General features: G+C 36.1%; 1 protein-coding gene across 4 annotated transcripts in view; it reads right to left on the bottom strand.

The window, feature by feature from the left end:
* Positions 1 to 15,870, bottom strand: part of DNAJC24 (DnaJ heat shock protein family (Hsp40) member C24) — a 33,446-nt gene that overhangs the window by 17,459 nt on the left and 117 nt on the right. For 2 of the 4 annotated variants that reach the window (XM_032189207.1, XM_032189210.1), the window contains exon 2: positions 15,039 to 15,180. In XM_032189207.1, coding sequence (XP_032045098.1) covers positions 15,039 to 15,146 — 108 coding nt within the window. In that variant the 5' untranslated portion in view covers positions 15,147 to 15,180. The other 2 variants (XM_032189209.1, XM_032189208.1) reach the window with 2 other exon arrangements.

The raw sequence follows: 15,870 nt of genomic DNA, 5'->3' as shown, positions 1-15,870 counted from the left end.
ACAAAATGCAGAAGTCATTATCAGTATTTTTGCCCCTTATAATACAACAAAGTGCAAGAATTGTAACAAAAATACTGGAAAAAAAACGCAGCAATAACATGAACATAAAAATATCAAAATTGCCAACGAAGTTTACAAGCATTCCTCACACAAATGTTTTACAGCACCTTTATACATTATTAACTCTAACTATTATTATCTACAGGTTAGGCTAACGAGGTCAGGACACGAACTGTCAAGTGTTCCTATCTGACAGAAGTATTCGTAGGTCCATATAAATTTGTCTGTAGACTACAGTGCTCACCGTAAGACTTCACATCATATTAAAAGCAAGCTGCAAGATGGTCAGCTAAGGAGATGCATTCTATTTAATTTCCCACTGTAGTCTTTAAATTCTTGCTACATGTCCCTGCCTTTAAAGAAATGACAGTAAATTTAATGCCAGACTGTTCTTAGGAGGAAAATCTTTTACTCCTACTTACAATATACGCAGTAAATACCAGTTTTTGTACTGGGACTTGCCAGTAAGTCTCACCCCTGACACAGAGTGTCTGTTCATACTCAGTTTTTGGCTGCACTGCCACAAATGCCAACAAAGGGACCAATTAATGAAAACTTTCTTGATACATTCCCAGTGGATGCATGTCCGCCTTGCAGAAGGTACTTTGACAACATTCATCTCGCACAGGCCAAATGGTTGCTCTGTGGTAGCAATTAAGACACCACCAGCCTTGGCTAGATTTAAACCAACAACCAAATCTGTGTAGGTCTGACCAAATGCTCACAGAAATCAAGAGAGATTAACTTCTAAAGAAGGGCTGGATTGGTTCATATAACTCCATAAATTTATCTAGTTACCGATACACGATGTGGACAGACTTATTAGAAAGAAATTACAGTTCTTAAAATACAATTCCTTAATCTGGCCACACGACCACGAAATAACATGGCACGTTGACATTGTCTAGATTTGTGTTCAACTTTTTATTTTCTCTTTCCTCAAAAAGAGAGTGTTCAATCTTGATAACTAATTCCCAGAGCTTTGGAATCAAATTTGGACAATTAGCCTCATTGCAGTATCCCTCCTCCTCCTACAATCAGCTTGAAATGAGAAGAGTTTTGTTTCTTCTAATAATTTGATCCACCAGAGTATATCTAAAAGTCTCTTACTTGTGAAAATTAGATGAATGCAATAGCTAGTGAAAAAACCTTGCTTCTGTGGCAAGGTCATACAGACTTCAGGTGTTTGACAAAGGATACCCTTCTTGAAATCTTTATCCTTTAAATTACCTAAGCCCTACAGCTCGTGATTATTATCACAAAACAAGGCATTCTGAGAGCTCAACAAATTTATGTTTTGAGCTCACCAAGACAGTAAATTTGTGCATCTGAAATTCTACAGCCTAGCACAGTATAGGACAGTGAGTCCTCCTCCCCAGCCCAACCCCAGAAAAACGGCAAATACCCAGTTATGTACTATGACATAAGGCTTGTGGCAGTATTTTTGAGCAAATTATACAGTATGTACTGAAAGTTCCAGACCAGCTGATAGAGCACCAGAATACAAAGCTGAACAGTTTCACTGCTGTACATAGCACAAAAAAGGGAACCATATAATGCAACTTAAACACTCCAGGAGCTATATAATTACATATAAAGTTAACATTTGTGTTAATTTTTACATACATTCTCACACTGAATAGTTTAAGCCACAAATCCCTCTCAGCATATAATAAAGACATGTATTCCATATTAACTACACTGTGTATATGACAGCTATATCTGAGCAATCAAGTACACCAGCTCCAAAAGAACATTTACGCTAGGCACAGGCATGATGTGCTGACTAGAATGCTAGCTGGTATGGTTTGTGGCTGAACTCTTTTTCTTGAGGAGTCCATTCTGTGATGGATTTAAATCAGAACACAGTGATACTGAATTATGCAATTATTTAGTAAAATAGAATTTGAAGTTTTGTTTAACAATTTTAAGAAAAGCTGGTGTTTTATCCACTTTTGTTGGTCAGGAGAAAAGCTAATAAATATATGCTTGGCTCCCACCCTGTGGCACTCACTGAAAGGTCACAGAAAGAAGCCATTTTCCAACTTTGCCATCCAGTACCATTAAATTAGGTCAAGATGAAAAACACATGTTTTACAATAAGCTAAATGATTTATTCTTGAAAAGTATTGGAAAAAAGAAAGCAGCTTATTTCAGTAGAACAGAGAAGCTTTAACTGAAGGAAAAAACCTCATTTTGAAAAAATGTTTTAAACATGTAAACATTAAACTTTCTTCCTATCGTGGGAGGAGGGAGAATTTCTGAATGAATTGTAGAAATTAGGTATCAGAATATTTATACACTAGAAAAAAAATAATTACCAATAGCCAAATAATTCTGGCAGTACTATCTTGAAAAACTTAAAATGCTTTTCAATTCAAAACTACTTAATTTTCAACCGAAAAACTACTTCAAACTAACATCTACTAGAAAACCAGTTGGTGTAGAACATTAAAGCCTTGTGGTGCTCCCTGCTCTTAACTTACAGTAATTTTGCTTGCCATTGTATCACACGAGCCATCTGGCAACCTTATAGCCCTAGCATTTCAGGACAAGATACTATTCCAAAAATCAGGAAAAGCAGCATACTTTTAAAATAATTACTTCACCTAACTCCATAACTTGCAGATCACCTCTTAAATAAAAAAATCCAATCAAATGAAAGATTACATGTGTTTGTTTTGTTTTGTTTTTTTAAGAAAAAGACATACAAAACAAAGACTTGATACTCTGAGTTGCCATGAAGTATTAAGCACCCCCAGCCTTCCCTAAATTTACAGCAGAAAGTGAAGTTTTTCAACAATGAAGATTACCTTCACTGAAACTATGCTCAAATACTCTTTTAGTTTTTCTGTTTTTCTATGAGCTTGCTTTGCATATGAAGGTGTCATACAGGAGTCCTCCTGAAGCAACACTACACTCTGCGTTCTGTGGCCTATATGGTTCATCGGGTACTAATTAGATAGCATGTTCTGTCAACACTTCCTTGCTCTTCTTCCATTAATTGATCATCCTGCCAAATTAATACAACACAACTTCCAAACTCCTTGAACTCCTTTACCTGTGAGAAAGAAGAATGAAGGGAGAAAAAAAAACACCTCCAAATGGTCACAAGGTAACTGCACTTGTCCAGGATCTGGAGCAACAATAAAAAGACTATGCTGAAAGGTAAATTATGTTCCTACCAACATTCTCTTGAGCCTAAGTTTACTCTTTTTCTTAGATAAACACACAACCATAAAAGAGCATACTTCATCTAACAGACTATATTAACTTTAAAAATGGCTACAGCTTATGAAAAGGCAAAGGGGTAAAGGCTTCAAAACTAAACACACAACCATTAATGGCATTACCTGCAAATGATCTGAACAGGTATATGTTATCACCGTCGGATACTATATATCAGAAAATACGTAATGAATATTGTGCAGAAACTATAGTATGATAATCCCACCTATATATAGAAGAGTCCGAACAATGGCTGCCCTTACAGGCAGTCAGAACAACCAATCAGCATTTTATAAAAATTGCAAGAAATAATACATGTTTTCTCCACTTATTACATTGCAATAAAGATTGCAGGAGATAAAAACAAACAACAAAGCAGTTTCCAATTACAACACACTACTGCCACCTAATGCTTACTGGAAGGTTACATCAAAAACCTTGTCTCAGCACTACACTAGAATTATGAAAAATGGAGACCAAAGAAAATTTAAAAAGTTTGTAATTGCTATTAAGCATCTCCTTCACAGTTCCTCCCCTACATCTACTGATGTGATCCTATCCTCGCTTGTACACAAAGACCATAACACAAAAAATGCATGTTCAGTGGGCTAAATATGAGAGAGACTCAAATGTTTAATCTGTTAAAATGTCAGAAAGCAGACTTATCAGGATACCCACATAAAGAAGTACAAGAGCATTCATCAGATCAGAGTCCATGCTTGTTTACAAAAATGTATGTGTTAGGAACTGGTAAGTTACCAGTACAGTTCAGCCTTGAAAAGCTTGTAACAGCAAGTATTTGATTTATTTTTATTTTTATTTTTAAAGAGGTGTGGTCTCATGCTAAAACAGCACAAAATTACATCGAAGGTGCTTTCCTTATTTGGGTGACTTTGCAACAAAGCACATGTGAACATGTGAAATGACATGTGAAACTTGTTCATTTCCATGAAAAGAACAATTCCAGGTCTTAAATTTGCTTTCCTTACCCATAATCAATCTTTTCAACATGTTCACTCAATTGGCAGAAGTTAGCAGGGAACGTGGAAGTAGCCTGTTTTTTCCACTTGTAAAGAGGAGAAACAAAGCGAAGAGCTCCTTGTGACATTCAATCTTTTCATACAGAAGTGGATTTAAATTCCCCCAAAGGATATCTATCCAAAGACAGCTTGACAAAAGAGCAAAGAATTTATCTTCTTGATTCATTACTTCAGTCCATCTCCTCTTCCTTTTTCTTCCCCCAAATAAGATCTTCAGGCTTTTTAACAACTTTAGCCTTCTCCTACCTGATCTGATTATCCACAGATTCCAGCCTCCACTCCAGGATGATTCTTAGTCCAAGGAAGTGTTCCACATTTAAAGAAAAAATAAGTTTCATTTTCCTCCTCGTTTCTTCTTATGCCTTAACTGTTGTATATTTTTTCTAATATCACTCAGTGACCAACCAGATTTTAGAAACCGTACCCATTTCTTCTTCTTTTCCTCCATACAATCTGCCACAATCAAAAATGATTGTGCAAGTATCAGTCCGAGCTTCCCACACACAATATTCAACTGCTTCTATGTTTTACAAATGTAATTCATCTTCTCCATACTTTCCGGGCAGAGATAACCACTGTTGTATGCAACATCCAGCACATCAGCCCTCCAAGTTCACTTGGGACAAAAGAATCATCAGAATAGAAATATTTCAGATAATAGTATTGCTGCTGTGGCTGTTACTGGGAGAAAATACTTGCTGTGAATCAAGGTTTTTGTAGCAAGTCATCATCAAAAGAACAAAAAATAGTAAGAAAGTTTTTCATAAGATTTTAATTATTCATCACCTAATGACTTATTTTGAAAGAAAACACCCACAAACATCCCAACTTACTTTATTTTAAAAATAAACAGAATTTTTAAAAGCTGCTATTAAACATACACAGCAATACGTAGCAGTTATGTAGACTACAGAACTGGCATTCACTAATAGCAGCGCAAAGAAAGGATGGTACTATCAACGCATGCTGCCAATTCTTGAAAATTACTGGAGTCCTCAACAGTACAACAAAAAAAATAATCATGGAATAAATTACACCGTCCCAATCTCATCAATTTGCTTCTTTTTTTTTTTTTTCCCCCTCAAGGCTAACACACATTTTCTGCTTAAAATATGCTTAATGTATTTTAAACTTCCTCAACCCTCTCTGATTAAGCCAAGATTTTCACCATACCGTTTTCTTTCACATTTAAATTACATAGGTTGACAACCTCAATTTCTGACTAAGGTGTTGAATGGTTCTATTATTCACTGGAAAATCTTAATCTTCTGTCAAGTTGGGCATGAATTTCAGCTGAGATCCATCTAAAACAATGTGAAGAGATTTGCTTTTCCTCCTCTGTACTTAGTTGTTTGCTGCCAGAAACCCCAACTTTTGCATACTTATTTTTTATATTTAACTGCAGTACTAAGAGGATTGCCATTGTAATTTTCACTATACTTTTATAGCCATAAACTTCAAATTCCATGGAAACAGTAACATTTAATTCAATGCTACTTGTAAAGCCCTGTGATTGCAAAGCTGGTCTCACATTGAAGAGTATTTCTCATTATAAATTACCTTTTACTCTACAGTAAGTTATTAAAATGTAAAGGTTGCATCGTGTATGACTAAAATCCTTTTCTTACACAATTGCTTTTAACCACAGTACAGAATCACGATACTACCATTCTGACCTTACACTCTCAGTGGCATTAACTACAGGAAGCGGGTCTTCACTTTGTTCGAGGTAATACTCCATGAATCTGCTACTTTACTCAACACTCTGGTTCCTTCTGGAAAATCAAATAATTGCAGATTCTTGTTTAGAAAACTTACTCGTGACAAGAAAAATAACCTATTGCACTGTCAACAGAAACAGACATTTCTGTAGCAGCAGTAAAGAGCCTCAGAAAACCCTAAATAACAAACTCTTGCTTCTTTTGCCATCAGCCCCATTCCTCAGCCTCTCAAATCAATCTAACCCCACTACTAGACTGAGATGAGTTCAACAAAAGAGCAAGTCATTACCTTACATAATGTTCCTATTAAATATTTACATTTCTAGTCTTTTTCAGCTCTTGAACAAAGTTAATACTAGAAATAATATGTAAAAGTTACAGGTTACAGCGAGAAAAAAAGAAAATCAACTCTGGTTGTACTAATAGAAACAAAGATGAATTTGGCTAAAGAAAGTATAAAAAACAAGGACAGGAAACAGAAGCTATAGTATTCAGAAAGTAGATCTTCAGAAAGCTTTTCCTTCCCTGTTTTTCTGCTCCTATAGCTCCTTATTTTCCTATGAAGAGCCAGCCAAGAGCCTCTCAAGCCAGTTAAAAGGCTTTTGGAAACTATACTACAACACAGGAGGAGGTAAGACTGAAAAAAAAAAAAAAAAAAAAAAAAAAAGGCAAAAAATATTAAAGAAAGGAAAAAAATGCAACATTTTAATACTCACAGGAGTATGAGGGTAAAAATACACAGGGAATTTTAAAAGCTCCTTAAATATTTCTGACCCCTGTACTCACAATGTACACTGTTAAATGTCACATTAAACAGCATTCAGTTGTGGTAAGTGAATATAATTATTACTAACCTAGTCATGTAATAATGTCAGTTACATGAAAGATCAGAAAACTAGGTTAGGCAAATGCTACCTTCATGTGAAGCAAAAGGATAATCTTCTATTGCATTATAAAAAATAGAGTTGCATAAACTACTGAAAAAACGAGCCTAAACTTTTCCAGCTGACACACACTGTAGTGGACAGAGGAAAACCCACAGGATGCTATTTGCTGGCTGAGTAACATCTGGCAGAAGGGCAGGGACAGGCAGTTCGAGGCAGCAGTCTTCAGCTGGAACAGTGACTTGCAAGATGAAAACCTTTCTGCAGTCTAAGAAAGTCAGCAACTGATAGCCAAAACTAAGAACGGCTGAGCACAAAGCGGTTTTTGTTGTTCTCCCTCCCTGAGATGACTGCCAATAAAGCAGTATTCCAAAACAAAGCATACCACTAATTTTTAAATGCATTTGGATTGCCTGGCCTGAAAGAAGCCTGATTTAAATATAATGCTGATCACCTAGATTCCAAAATAATTGAAGTTCCTAAAGCATTTCAGCTTCAGAACTTGCTGTGGAAACTGAGGCTCAACCACCACATTTTTATTTTTTTTAATTTATATATTAGTGGACATAAATATCTAAACAAAAACTTTTGAAGTGCAATGCCAGTGTTACAGTTATTTCATCTTTCCCTATCTCTAGTAGAAATACACCAACCCTACTGCCTCAACCTTTAAAATCAGAAGCCACGAAGTATGCTATGATTATTGCTGAAGGTATGTACACTCCTTTATTTCATCAATATCACAGCAGCTTAAATAAAAACTCAATCTTACTTCAAAATTGCACAGCTATGGTGCCCAAACATTTCCAAACCCAATCCAAACAGCCACGTAAAATCTAGCTTGGATTGGATTTACTCACAATGGAAGTTGCCTTCAGGTCATCATATCTGGACTGATCACTGATTTGGTTTAGCAAATTCCTCCATTTGCAGTAAAGAAACAATTTTGACAGTGTGTCCTCATAACTACTAAAACTAGATTTTTTCCAGATGATTCAAGAAAATCACATGACAATAGGATCCTCTGGTCACTCAACAGAACTTATTATTGATCTTTTTACCATTTGTATTTAATAAGCACTTAATACAGATGGTCTCAGTCTTGACACACCACCACCATTTTGGGAAAGGACAGTCAGAGATATAGTTGAAAAGGTAAAATCACCATCTAGAATGGAACAGCAGTTGTAAAGGAATAATCCAACGTTTGCATTACTTAAGTTTCAATACCAATATTTACCAAAGATATACTGAGAGAAGCCTACCAAACCTGTATTTTGCATTGCTTTTCTGTAGCCGTAGGAACTGTTACTGGATTGCTGACAAGGTAGGTACCTCTTAAAACAAGAGCTCTTGTTCAGCCTCTCCTTAAAACGCATACCTAGTTAATATTTAATGTTTCATTTTATGTGAAAAAAAATAAATAGCTAAGATGCTGCTCAGAAAAGTTGTTCATCTTTACCTTCCTTGACCATGGACATTCTTAGGTCATAAATCCAACCAATGCAGACTGAATTTTCTGGCTAAAGATAATTTATTGGGATTAACAACAAAGGGTGTTCTGTATTTTTAATACCCAACTATTGATATTTCAGCTTTGAAACGTTGCTTTAACGTATTGAAAAGTAAATGACTGAGATGAGTTATCTAAATGACTAGCAAGACTATAGCAAGAAAGCATGCCCTGGACTTCCTTACTACAATAATGCTAACTATCCACAAAATGTCACATAAAAGGTAGAAGGAATAGAACTCACTTCTGCATCAAATCAGCTAAATGAGTTCATGACTGTTGACCATTTGAGATTTATGCAAGGTGAGAAAGCAGACATGATCAACCAAGGCAAGAAGTCAAAACATGGAAGGGTGGGGAAATTATTAAAACATCCAGGTCTTCTAATGCACTTAGCACATTCTCCCTGCACGTAGAACAGAACAGTTCAATTCAAATGGACCTTCAAAGACCACCTTGTCCAACTGGCTGACCACTTCAGGGCTTACCACAAGGTCAAGCATTTTACTGAGGGCATGATCCGAGAGCCTCGTGAACACTGGCAAGTCTGGAGCATCAACCACCTTGCTAGGAATCCTGTCCCAGTGTTTGACCACCCTCACGGTAAAGGCATTGCTCCTCATGCCCAGTCCGGCCCACCCGTGGCACAGTTTTGTGCCTCTCCCATGTCTCCTGTCATCGGTTAGCAGGGAAAGAGAGCAGCATCTCCTTTTCCATTTCTCTTCCTCAGGAAGTTGCAGAGAGCAATAAGAGGAGCCTCTCAGCCTCCTCTTCTCCAGACGAGATAAACCAAGCATCTTCAGCCTCTCCCTACTATAAGTACTTTCCAACCTTTCTACCAGCTTTTTTGCCCTCCCCTGGATGCTCTCAAGGTCCTTAACATCCATTTTATATTGTGCAGCCCAGAACTACACACAGTATTTAAGGTGAGACCACAGAGATGCTGAATATAGTGGGAGTATCACTATATTGTGATATAGTGCATGATATTAGATATTGTGATATTGTGATATAGTGCATGATATTAGATATTGTGATATTGTGATATAGGTGCATGTTAGGTATTATCTACATTATTTCAATAGCAATCTGGGAAATATCAGACCATTTAAAAAAGTACTAATCACTTTTTCAGCTTCAACACAAATATGGTCAATTTCATTTAATAGCAATAAGAGATCCTTAAATAAATGCTGTTATTGCAAGGAGATGGATTCTACTATTAACATTTATTGTCTTTCAAACTCATGTTCTGGGATTACAGCTTCTTTAAATAATCGACCCAGTACTTAAAATTTCAAAAGTAGGCACTTAAATACTTTGATTTGAAAATGCTGAACATCTCGAGGTGCTCTTGACTGTGGATGCTCATGTTTCAGAGTAATTAGAACATTTACTGATGTGAAAAATGTTATGCCAGCCTTTTTAGCTCCATTCTTTGTGCTTTAAACCATATCTTTTTCTACATTATTTTTATTTCTGATTTCTCACTTAGGAAATGAGACAAGGAGTACACATCGTAATACAACACTACTTCAGTGCATCTTCATAATTGCTCATAGAATACTTGCAAATATTAAGTGAAAAAACCATCTTGATGGAATTTAATATTTGCTCTGAAGATTTTGTTTTTAATCAGAATTGTAATTTTATAGTTCCTCAGGACACAGTGAGCATTTATAAACATGGAACACCTATGAAAGCACTTTTAAGTAGTGATTTCTGGAACACTGAGATCCTGTTTTATATATAAATAAGCTATTAAACGATTTTTCAAGTCCCATCTTGAAAACACACCCACTTATATCTTAATAAGATCATAAATAGTAAATCAGAGGTAAAGAACAGCTCAAAATAAAACTTCCCAGAGAGCCAAAAAGACATTCCTTTGCATCAAACTTTGTGGCATACCTTTCTGTTTGTACTGACAAATTACAAAATCTATTTTCTTAACATAGCTGAACTAGATAAGCACAAGGATCTGTGAAGTACCTCTAACAAGCACGTTGCTAATTCAAAGAATGACAAACCTGCAACGGCTATTACGAAAATAGTAAACACACCGTGTAATTTTCATTATGAAAAGTACTGTTTTGAGACTTCTAAAAAAGATGAAAACATTTTGAGGTTTGTAAGATTCAGATTCTCAGCTTAAACTCATCATGAGTTCCTCAGTAGGCACATCATTTTCAGAATAGTACTGAATTTAGTTTGCGACAAACTTTAAGACAGTAACTATGCAGGTAGCTTTTCAACTTATATATATATGACATCCTCTGCAATTCTTGTGATTGCAAAATTTAGATGTGTACATAGATCTGATATAATACAATAGATTTATATCTTTCCAGAGATAGCTGTCTTTCCTCTACACAAACTCAATGAAACAATCTCTTCTTGAAATTATTTTGCTTCATTAAATTAAATTTCTATTAACATCCTTTTTTATTGTTGCTGACAGTCGTTCTCACCTATGCTTAATGCTCTTTGTTTTAAAATTTTCTACTCCTTCAAACAGATTAAGGGATCATCTTAACACTTTGTATTTACATACACACACCACCCCTTCTGATAAACAGATAATCTTTGTAACACTGTGTTAAATGGCACATTTTATTTCCTTTCCATATTAAAAATAAGAGCTTCCTGCATTCTCCCTGCTCAAATTACATGGATTTTCTTTAAGATTAGGGCATACGTTGGAACAGCAGCATATAATTTTCCTGCACAATAATTTTTTTTCCAGTTGAAAGGTATCCTATAATATCATCAGCATCAACAGGAACAGACACCTGATTTTCAGCTAGACAAAGCTTATGTGTTCGGTGACTTTATTCCCTGTGAAAAGCAGCTTTCAGATACCAAGAAGCAACATGAAAATTTGAAAACAATCTAGCAACTCATTCTTTGACCACAAAATGCTAGGCCAAAATAAGAGGGAAAAAAACATTATCAGTAATAAGATCGTGTAATTTCTGATTTTTGTTAATCTAACTTTACCCTCTGCTAATTTCATGCACACTCAGAAATTGAACATAGGCATTGCCCTTCCTAAAGGCTGTATGGATCCCCTGAAATGGTAAGTAAATGCATTCACTCAAGTAGAGTGCATATGCACGGTTTCATTTGTTATGGGTTATTAACCCATTCCATCAACTCATTAGAACTGATAAAAATAAGTTGTATTTCCAAAAGTAACCATTTTAAAGAGAATTTGTCCTTACAAAGCTGAAATTCAAACATTTTTACTTGCTTAATACTTTGTACATTAAGGTCACTCCAGAGATGTAAGTGCAAACGTAGTTATCTTTTGGATGACATATGGCAAGATCTCCAACTCTTTGTAGCTTTGGAAAGTTACATCTGCCTGTTCATTCAAGATGCTAAGCATATTTTCTGTGTTGACAAACACAGAAAATAGCAGATGGCAAAAAGCAAATGCTCCATGTGAAGCAGTGGGGATCATCTGAAGAAAGATGAGGCTCCAACATTTGCCATTTTATTTTTAAACATGATTCTACAGTTAAAATAAAATTCCACCATTTATTATGCTTGATGCTATTGAACATCTGTGACCAGAATATTCCCCACAACAGAACGAATGTTACATTAACTGCAATTAGTATGGGAGATGTTATGAATTTTTTATGAACTTCATGAACTTCTGGATTTTAACGTAATTAGCACAGTACAATTAAGTTAAATTCTGCTGCTACACATAAGCCAGAAAGCTTTCTGGACTCACCAGATAACATATCACAAAATCTTTAAGCAAACCGTACGTGGCAGCACTCATCACTCACCCTGGCTTTCTACGCTGGAATTACTCTGCTAAGTCTACCTGCTCTGCTCTCACCACCATACATGAAAACGTCTGGAGCACCTGCACATAGACCTGTTCTCTGCCCCCACCAGTACTACGACCTCCAGTAGCAGCTTTAGAAAACAGTAAGCGACCATTTCATGAGTCAGAGGTGTGCAGCTGCTAAGAGCTCCAAGAGTACAAGCTCTGCTAGGGGAGCAGGGAGATTACTTTAGATGAACAGGACGCCACAGGTAAGTTGAGAGGTCCAGTACTACACTAACAACGAACAGGGGATGCACAGGGAATAATGTCAGGATAGGACAAACATACAGTAACACTTCCCTTATATATTGCACCAATATTCAGAAGTCCACAGCTCATGGCTTTCTAGCTCAGAGCCAGTATCATTGTGCTAACATACCACAGCACTTTTCTTCCAGGAACTAACAACTTCTTTAACCATGAAACCCTCTGGACTCAACAATCTCTGTGGCAATGGCTTTCATGCTGTAACTACATATTGTAATCTCCCGTTGATCCTATAGTCAATGAGTTTATTAGGTACACAAAAACAATTCTTTTATTACCACTGCTCAGACTGTATGTTTACAGACAAAAGACTGTGGTAGATGCTGCATCTGTAAACAGAACAAGTCGAGTCTGTAGTAGCTCTACTAAAAATAATAGGTTGAACAGAGACAGGATGTATGCTAACAATAACTGACAAGCAACAGATCTGCCTTGAAAAAAACACATACAAGTCAGGAGCAGCATGGCTTTTTAGTCAGAAAAACAGATCCATCATTGACAGTGAAAAAATTTTGAGCCAAGCAATGTAAGAGAAAAAAGATCTTTTCTTTAACATTCCCCAACAACTTTTCAAAGAGCACTGGCCATTTAGTTTGGAAATTCACAGATTTTAAAGAAAAGCTTGTAGATTAAAATAATATTTCAATCTTCTAGAAATACAGGCAGTTGCAAACAGTGTCGTAAACACTCTGAAATACAAGTTCTCACTTCATAGGCTTCCACTAGCTACATAATAGTATGGCGATGTAACACTGAGGGTCAGTTTCACGTGAGGAAAGACATAGTTTCAGTTCTGTTCTACTTGGTGGCAAACAACTCTGAACAACACTTCATGTACAATTTTAATATCATTATTACATACTTTCACAGTTAAAGAAATACATTAATTCCATTACAATATTCGGCTGAAGTTAACCACCTATCTGAACAGAAAACGTATTTTATGTTGTGGTTCCCACTGTTGCTTTCATCAAGGACAAAGACTAATACTAAAATGTTGTTCACATTTTACCAGTAACTCCATAAAACAAAAAACATCAGGAGGTCTGAAAAAACATCTTAGTTCTACTTGTGGCTGAAATAGAAGCTTGACTTCCAATGCACTCTACTACATTGATTTTTCTAACATTTCATAGCAAGTACCTCTATCTGCCTGCACATGTTTTGTGAAATTTATAAACCTAGGACTCTAAGTACACAGATCTAAGTTTCAGACAAGGTTCGTAAAGAAGTAAGTTAGTATGAGCCATTGAGAAGGAGCAGATGTACAGCAAGGTTATTCAAGCAATTCGTCTAAGAATAACAGTATCAAAATGTGTTCATTTGGAACACGTTTCCCATCAGTGAAATTACCTTTAAATACAGTTTTCACAGGGGCTCTATAAAAATAAACAAAAAGCATGAATTTACTTAAGCTTTGCCAATTCAGGGGAGACTGAGTTCTGTTATTCTCTTTAACTCACTTAAAAAGCCCAGCTTCCTACCACACTCTGACACATCAAACCAAGCATGATTAGGCATGCATATGTGCTCTAAAGCCTCGACAATACTAATAGTCTAGTTAGCAACAACCTAAAAGAATATAAGAAAAGTGAGTTCTGCTCACCTTCTTTCTTCTCTACTAGGTTGCCAATTTTCATTAAGCTTAGGAATTTAATTATCTCAGGACTTCTGTTTGTCTATCAAGTTTGGTTAAAAAATTGTCAACAGTATCAAAAATGCATGCCTAATCTTGCTCTTAAAAGCAGATTCAATCATCTCTGGAGCAAAAAGCTCATGAAAGACAGAAAATGTTCATTCAAGAAAGAGTAGAACAGAGGAACCAAGAATAATATGAAGTAATTTTGTAGAGCTCTTAGATTCCTGTACACGAAAACCAAGAAGCCAGCAAAAATGAGAAGAATTCACAGTCTTAATGCATGACCAAAGCCATGACTATAAAAAATGCACTAGAAGCATCAAAGAAAACCTAAATTGATATTCACATATTTTCCTCATATATATTTTCTATTCCATTACTTAAGACTATCAGAAAAAAACGTTTTTGCTCTTTAAACCTGGCTTTTACATATTCAAGGGTTTCATCTGGGACACTGTAACTACAGGTGTGACAGTCGTACCTGTAGTACCATAAGTACCTATTAGCACATTTCATGACTATGTGCTACAATTACTTTTCTTTTTTTGACTTGTACATCCAATTACGTAGCACTAGATGAATGAGTATTTGACATAGTTCATTCATGACTGTTTAGGAAGGCTGGAAGACACATCAGAGTTTTGGAAACTGAATAACTCAACCTCTGTTTGGGACATAAATTCTGGATATTTATTAAACCATCCTCAGTGAACCAATATTATAAACTCACTCCAATTAACCACGTTTATACACCAAAGCTAAAAACAAAGCCTACAGTTATTATTTTATGGTTTTTGAAAGTTATTTTTGCACATCTCAAATAATAAAAACATACTTACTAACAAAGCAAGTCTTTGGTACTTCCGTTTTAGTTCTCCCGGACTGTCTGATGGCTTTGCACCCAGGATTTTGTACCAGTCCTTTTGTGTTATCCTTTCCAAGGCCATACTTACGGCTTTGAAACTATTTTTTTTTTTAGTGCTGTGTAAAAATAAACAAATAAAATTACAGTTTGAAAAAGAAAATTAGAAAAACAAGAACAAGAAAATGTTAACAGGCTAGATGACCATGAAACAGGTTAGAGCTCTCAAGCACATCGACTGCCTTATCTGAAAATCTACCATGTAAACGCCAGCTTACTCGTTCACATGGCTCATTCCACCCCATAGGGTACACGTCATATGGAAAGGGATTTAAATTACAGCTTTCTGTCCTAGTTCTAAGTATATTATGTTTTTAGAAGCTGTTCAGATTCTTTTAGAATTGATTGAGCTGCAAAAGTAGAGTTTAACCTCGCAGTTTAACTGTCCTAACTACTTTGAACCTACCCGTGTTCTAGGTAACGTACACTTCTTATTTTTAAGCAATGCTGTAATTTGCATGTTGAAGAGTAAAATACAGCAGAGAGTCAATCCCTGATGAGATACATGCAAGATCACAACATCTGCCTCACATCCTGCACCCAGATATTCACAGTGCGGCCCCTCCTTCACCCTGCCTCTTCAAAGACAACTTTTTTAGTAACAAAGTACCATAAAAATATATATATATATAAAAAAAATAACAAACAAAAAGCCCACAACGCTTTTAGGAACGCGGGGCTGGGGCTGGCCCCCAGCAGCCTCCCCCCCCCCCCGCCAACGCCGCCTCAGCTCGGCGCGACCGTTGGGC

The sequence above is a fragment of the Aythya fuligula genome, chromosome 5 (assembly GCF_009819795.1).
Source record: "Aythya fuligula isolate bAytFul2 chromosome 5, bAytFul2.pri, whole genome shotgun sequence".
Taxonomy (NCBI): Eukaryota; Metazoa; Chordata; class Aves; order Anseriformes; family Anatidae; genus Aythya; species Aythya fuligula.
The sequence above is the reverse complement of the archived record's forward strand: the minus strand, read 5'-3'. Positions and strand labels throughout refer to the sequence as shown.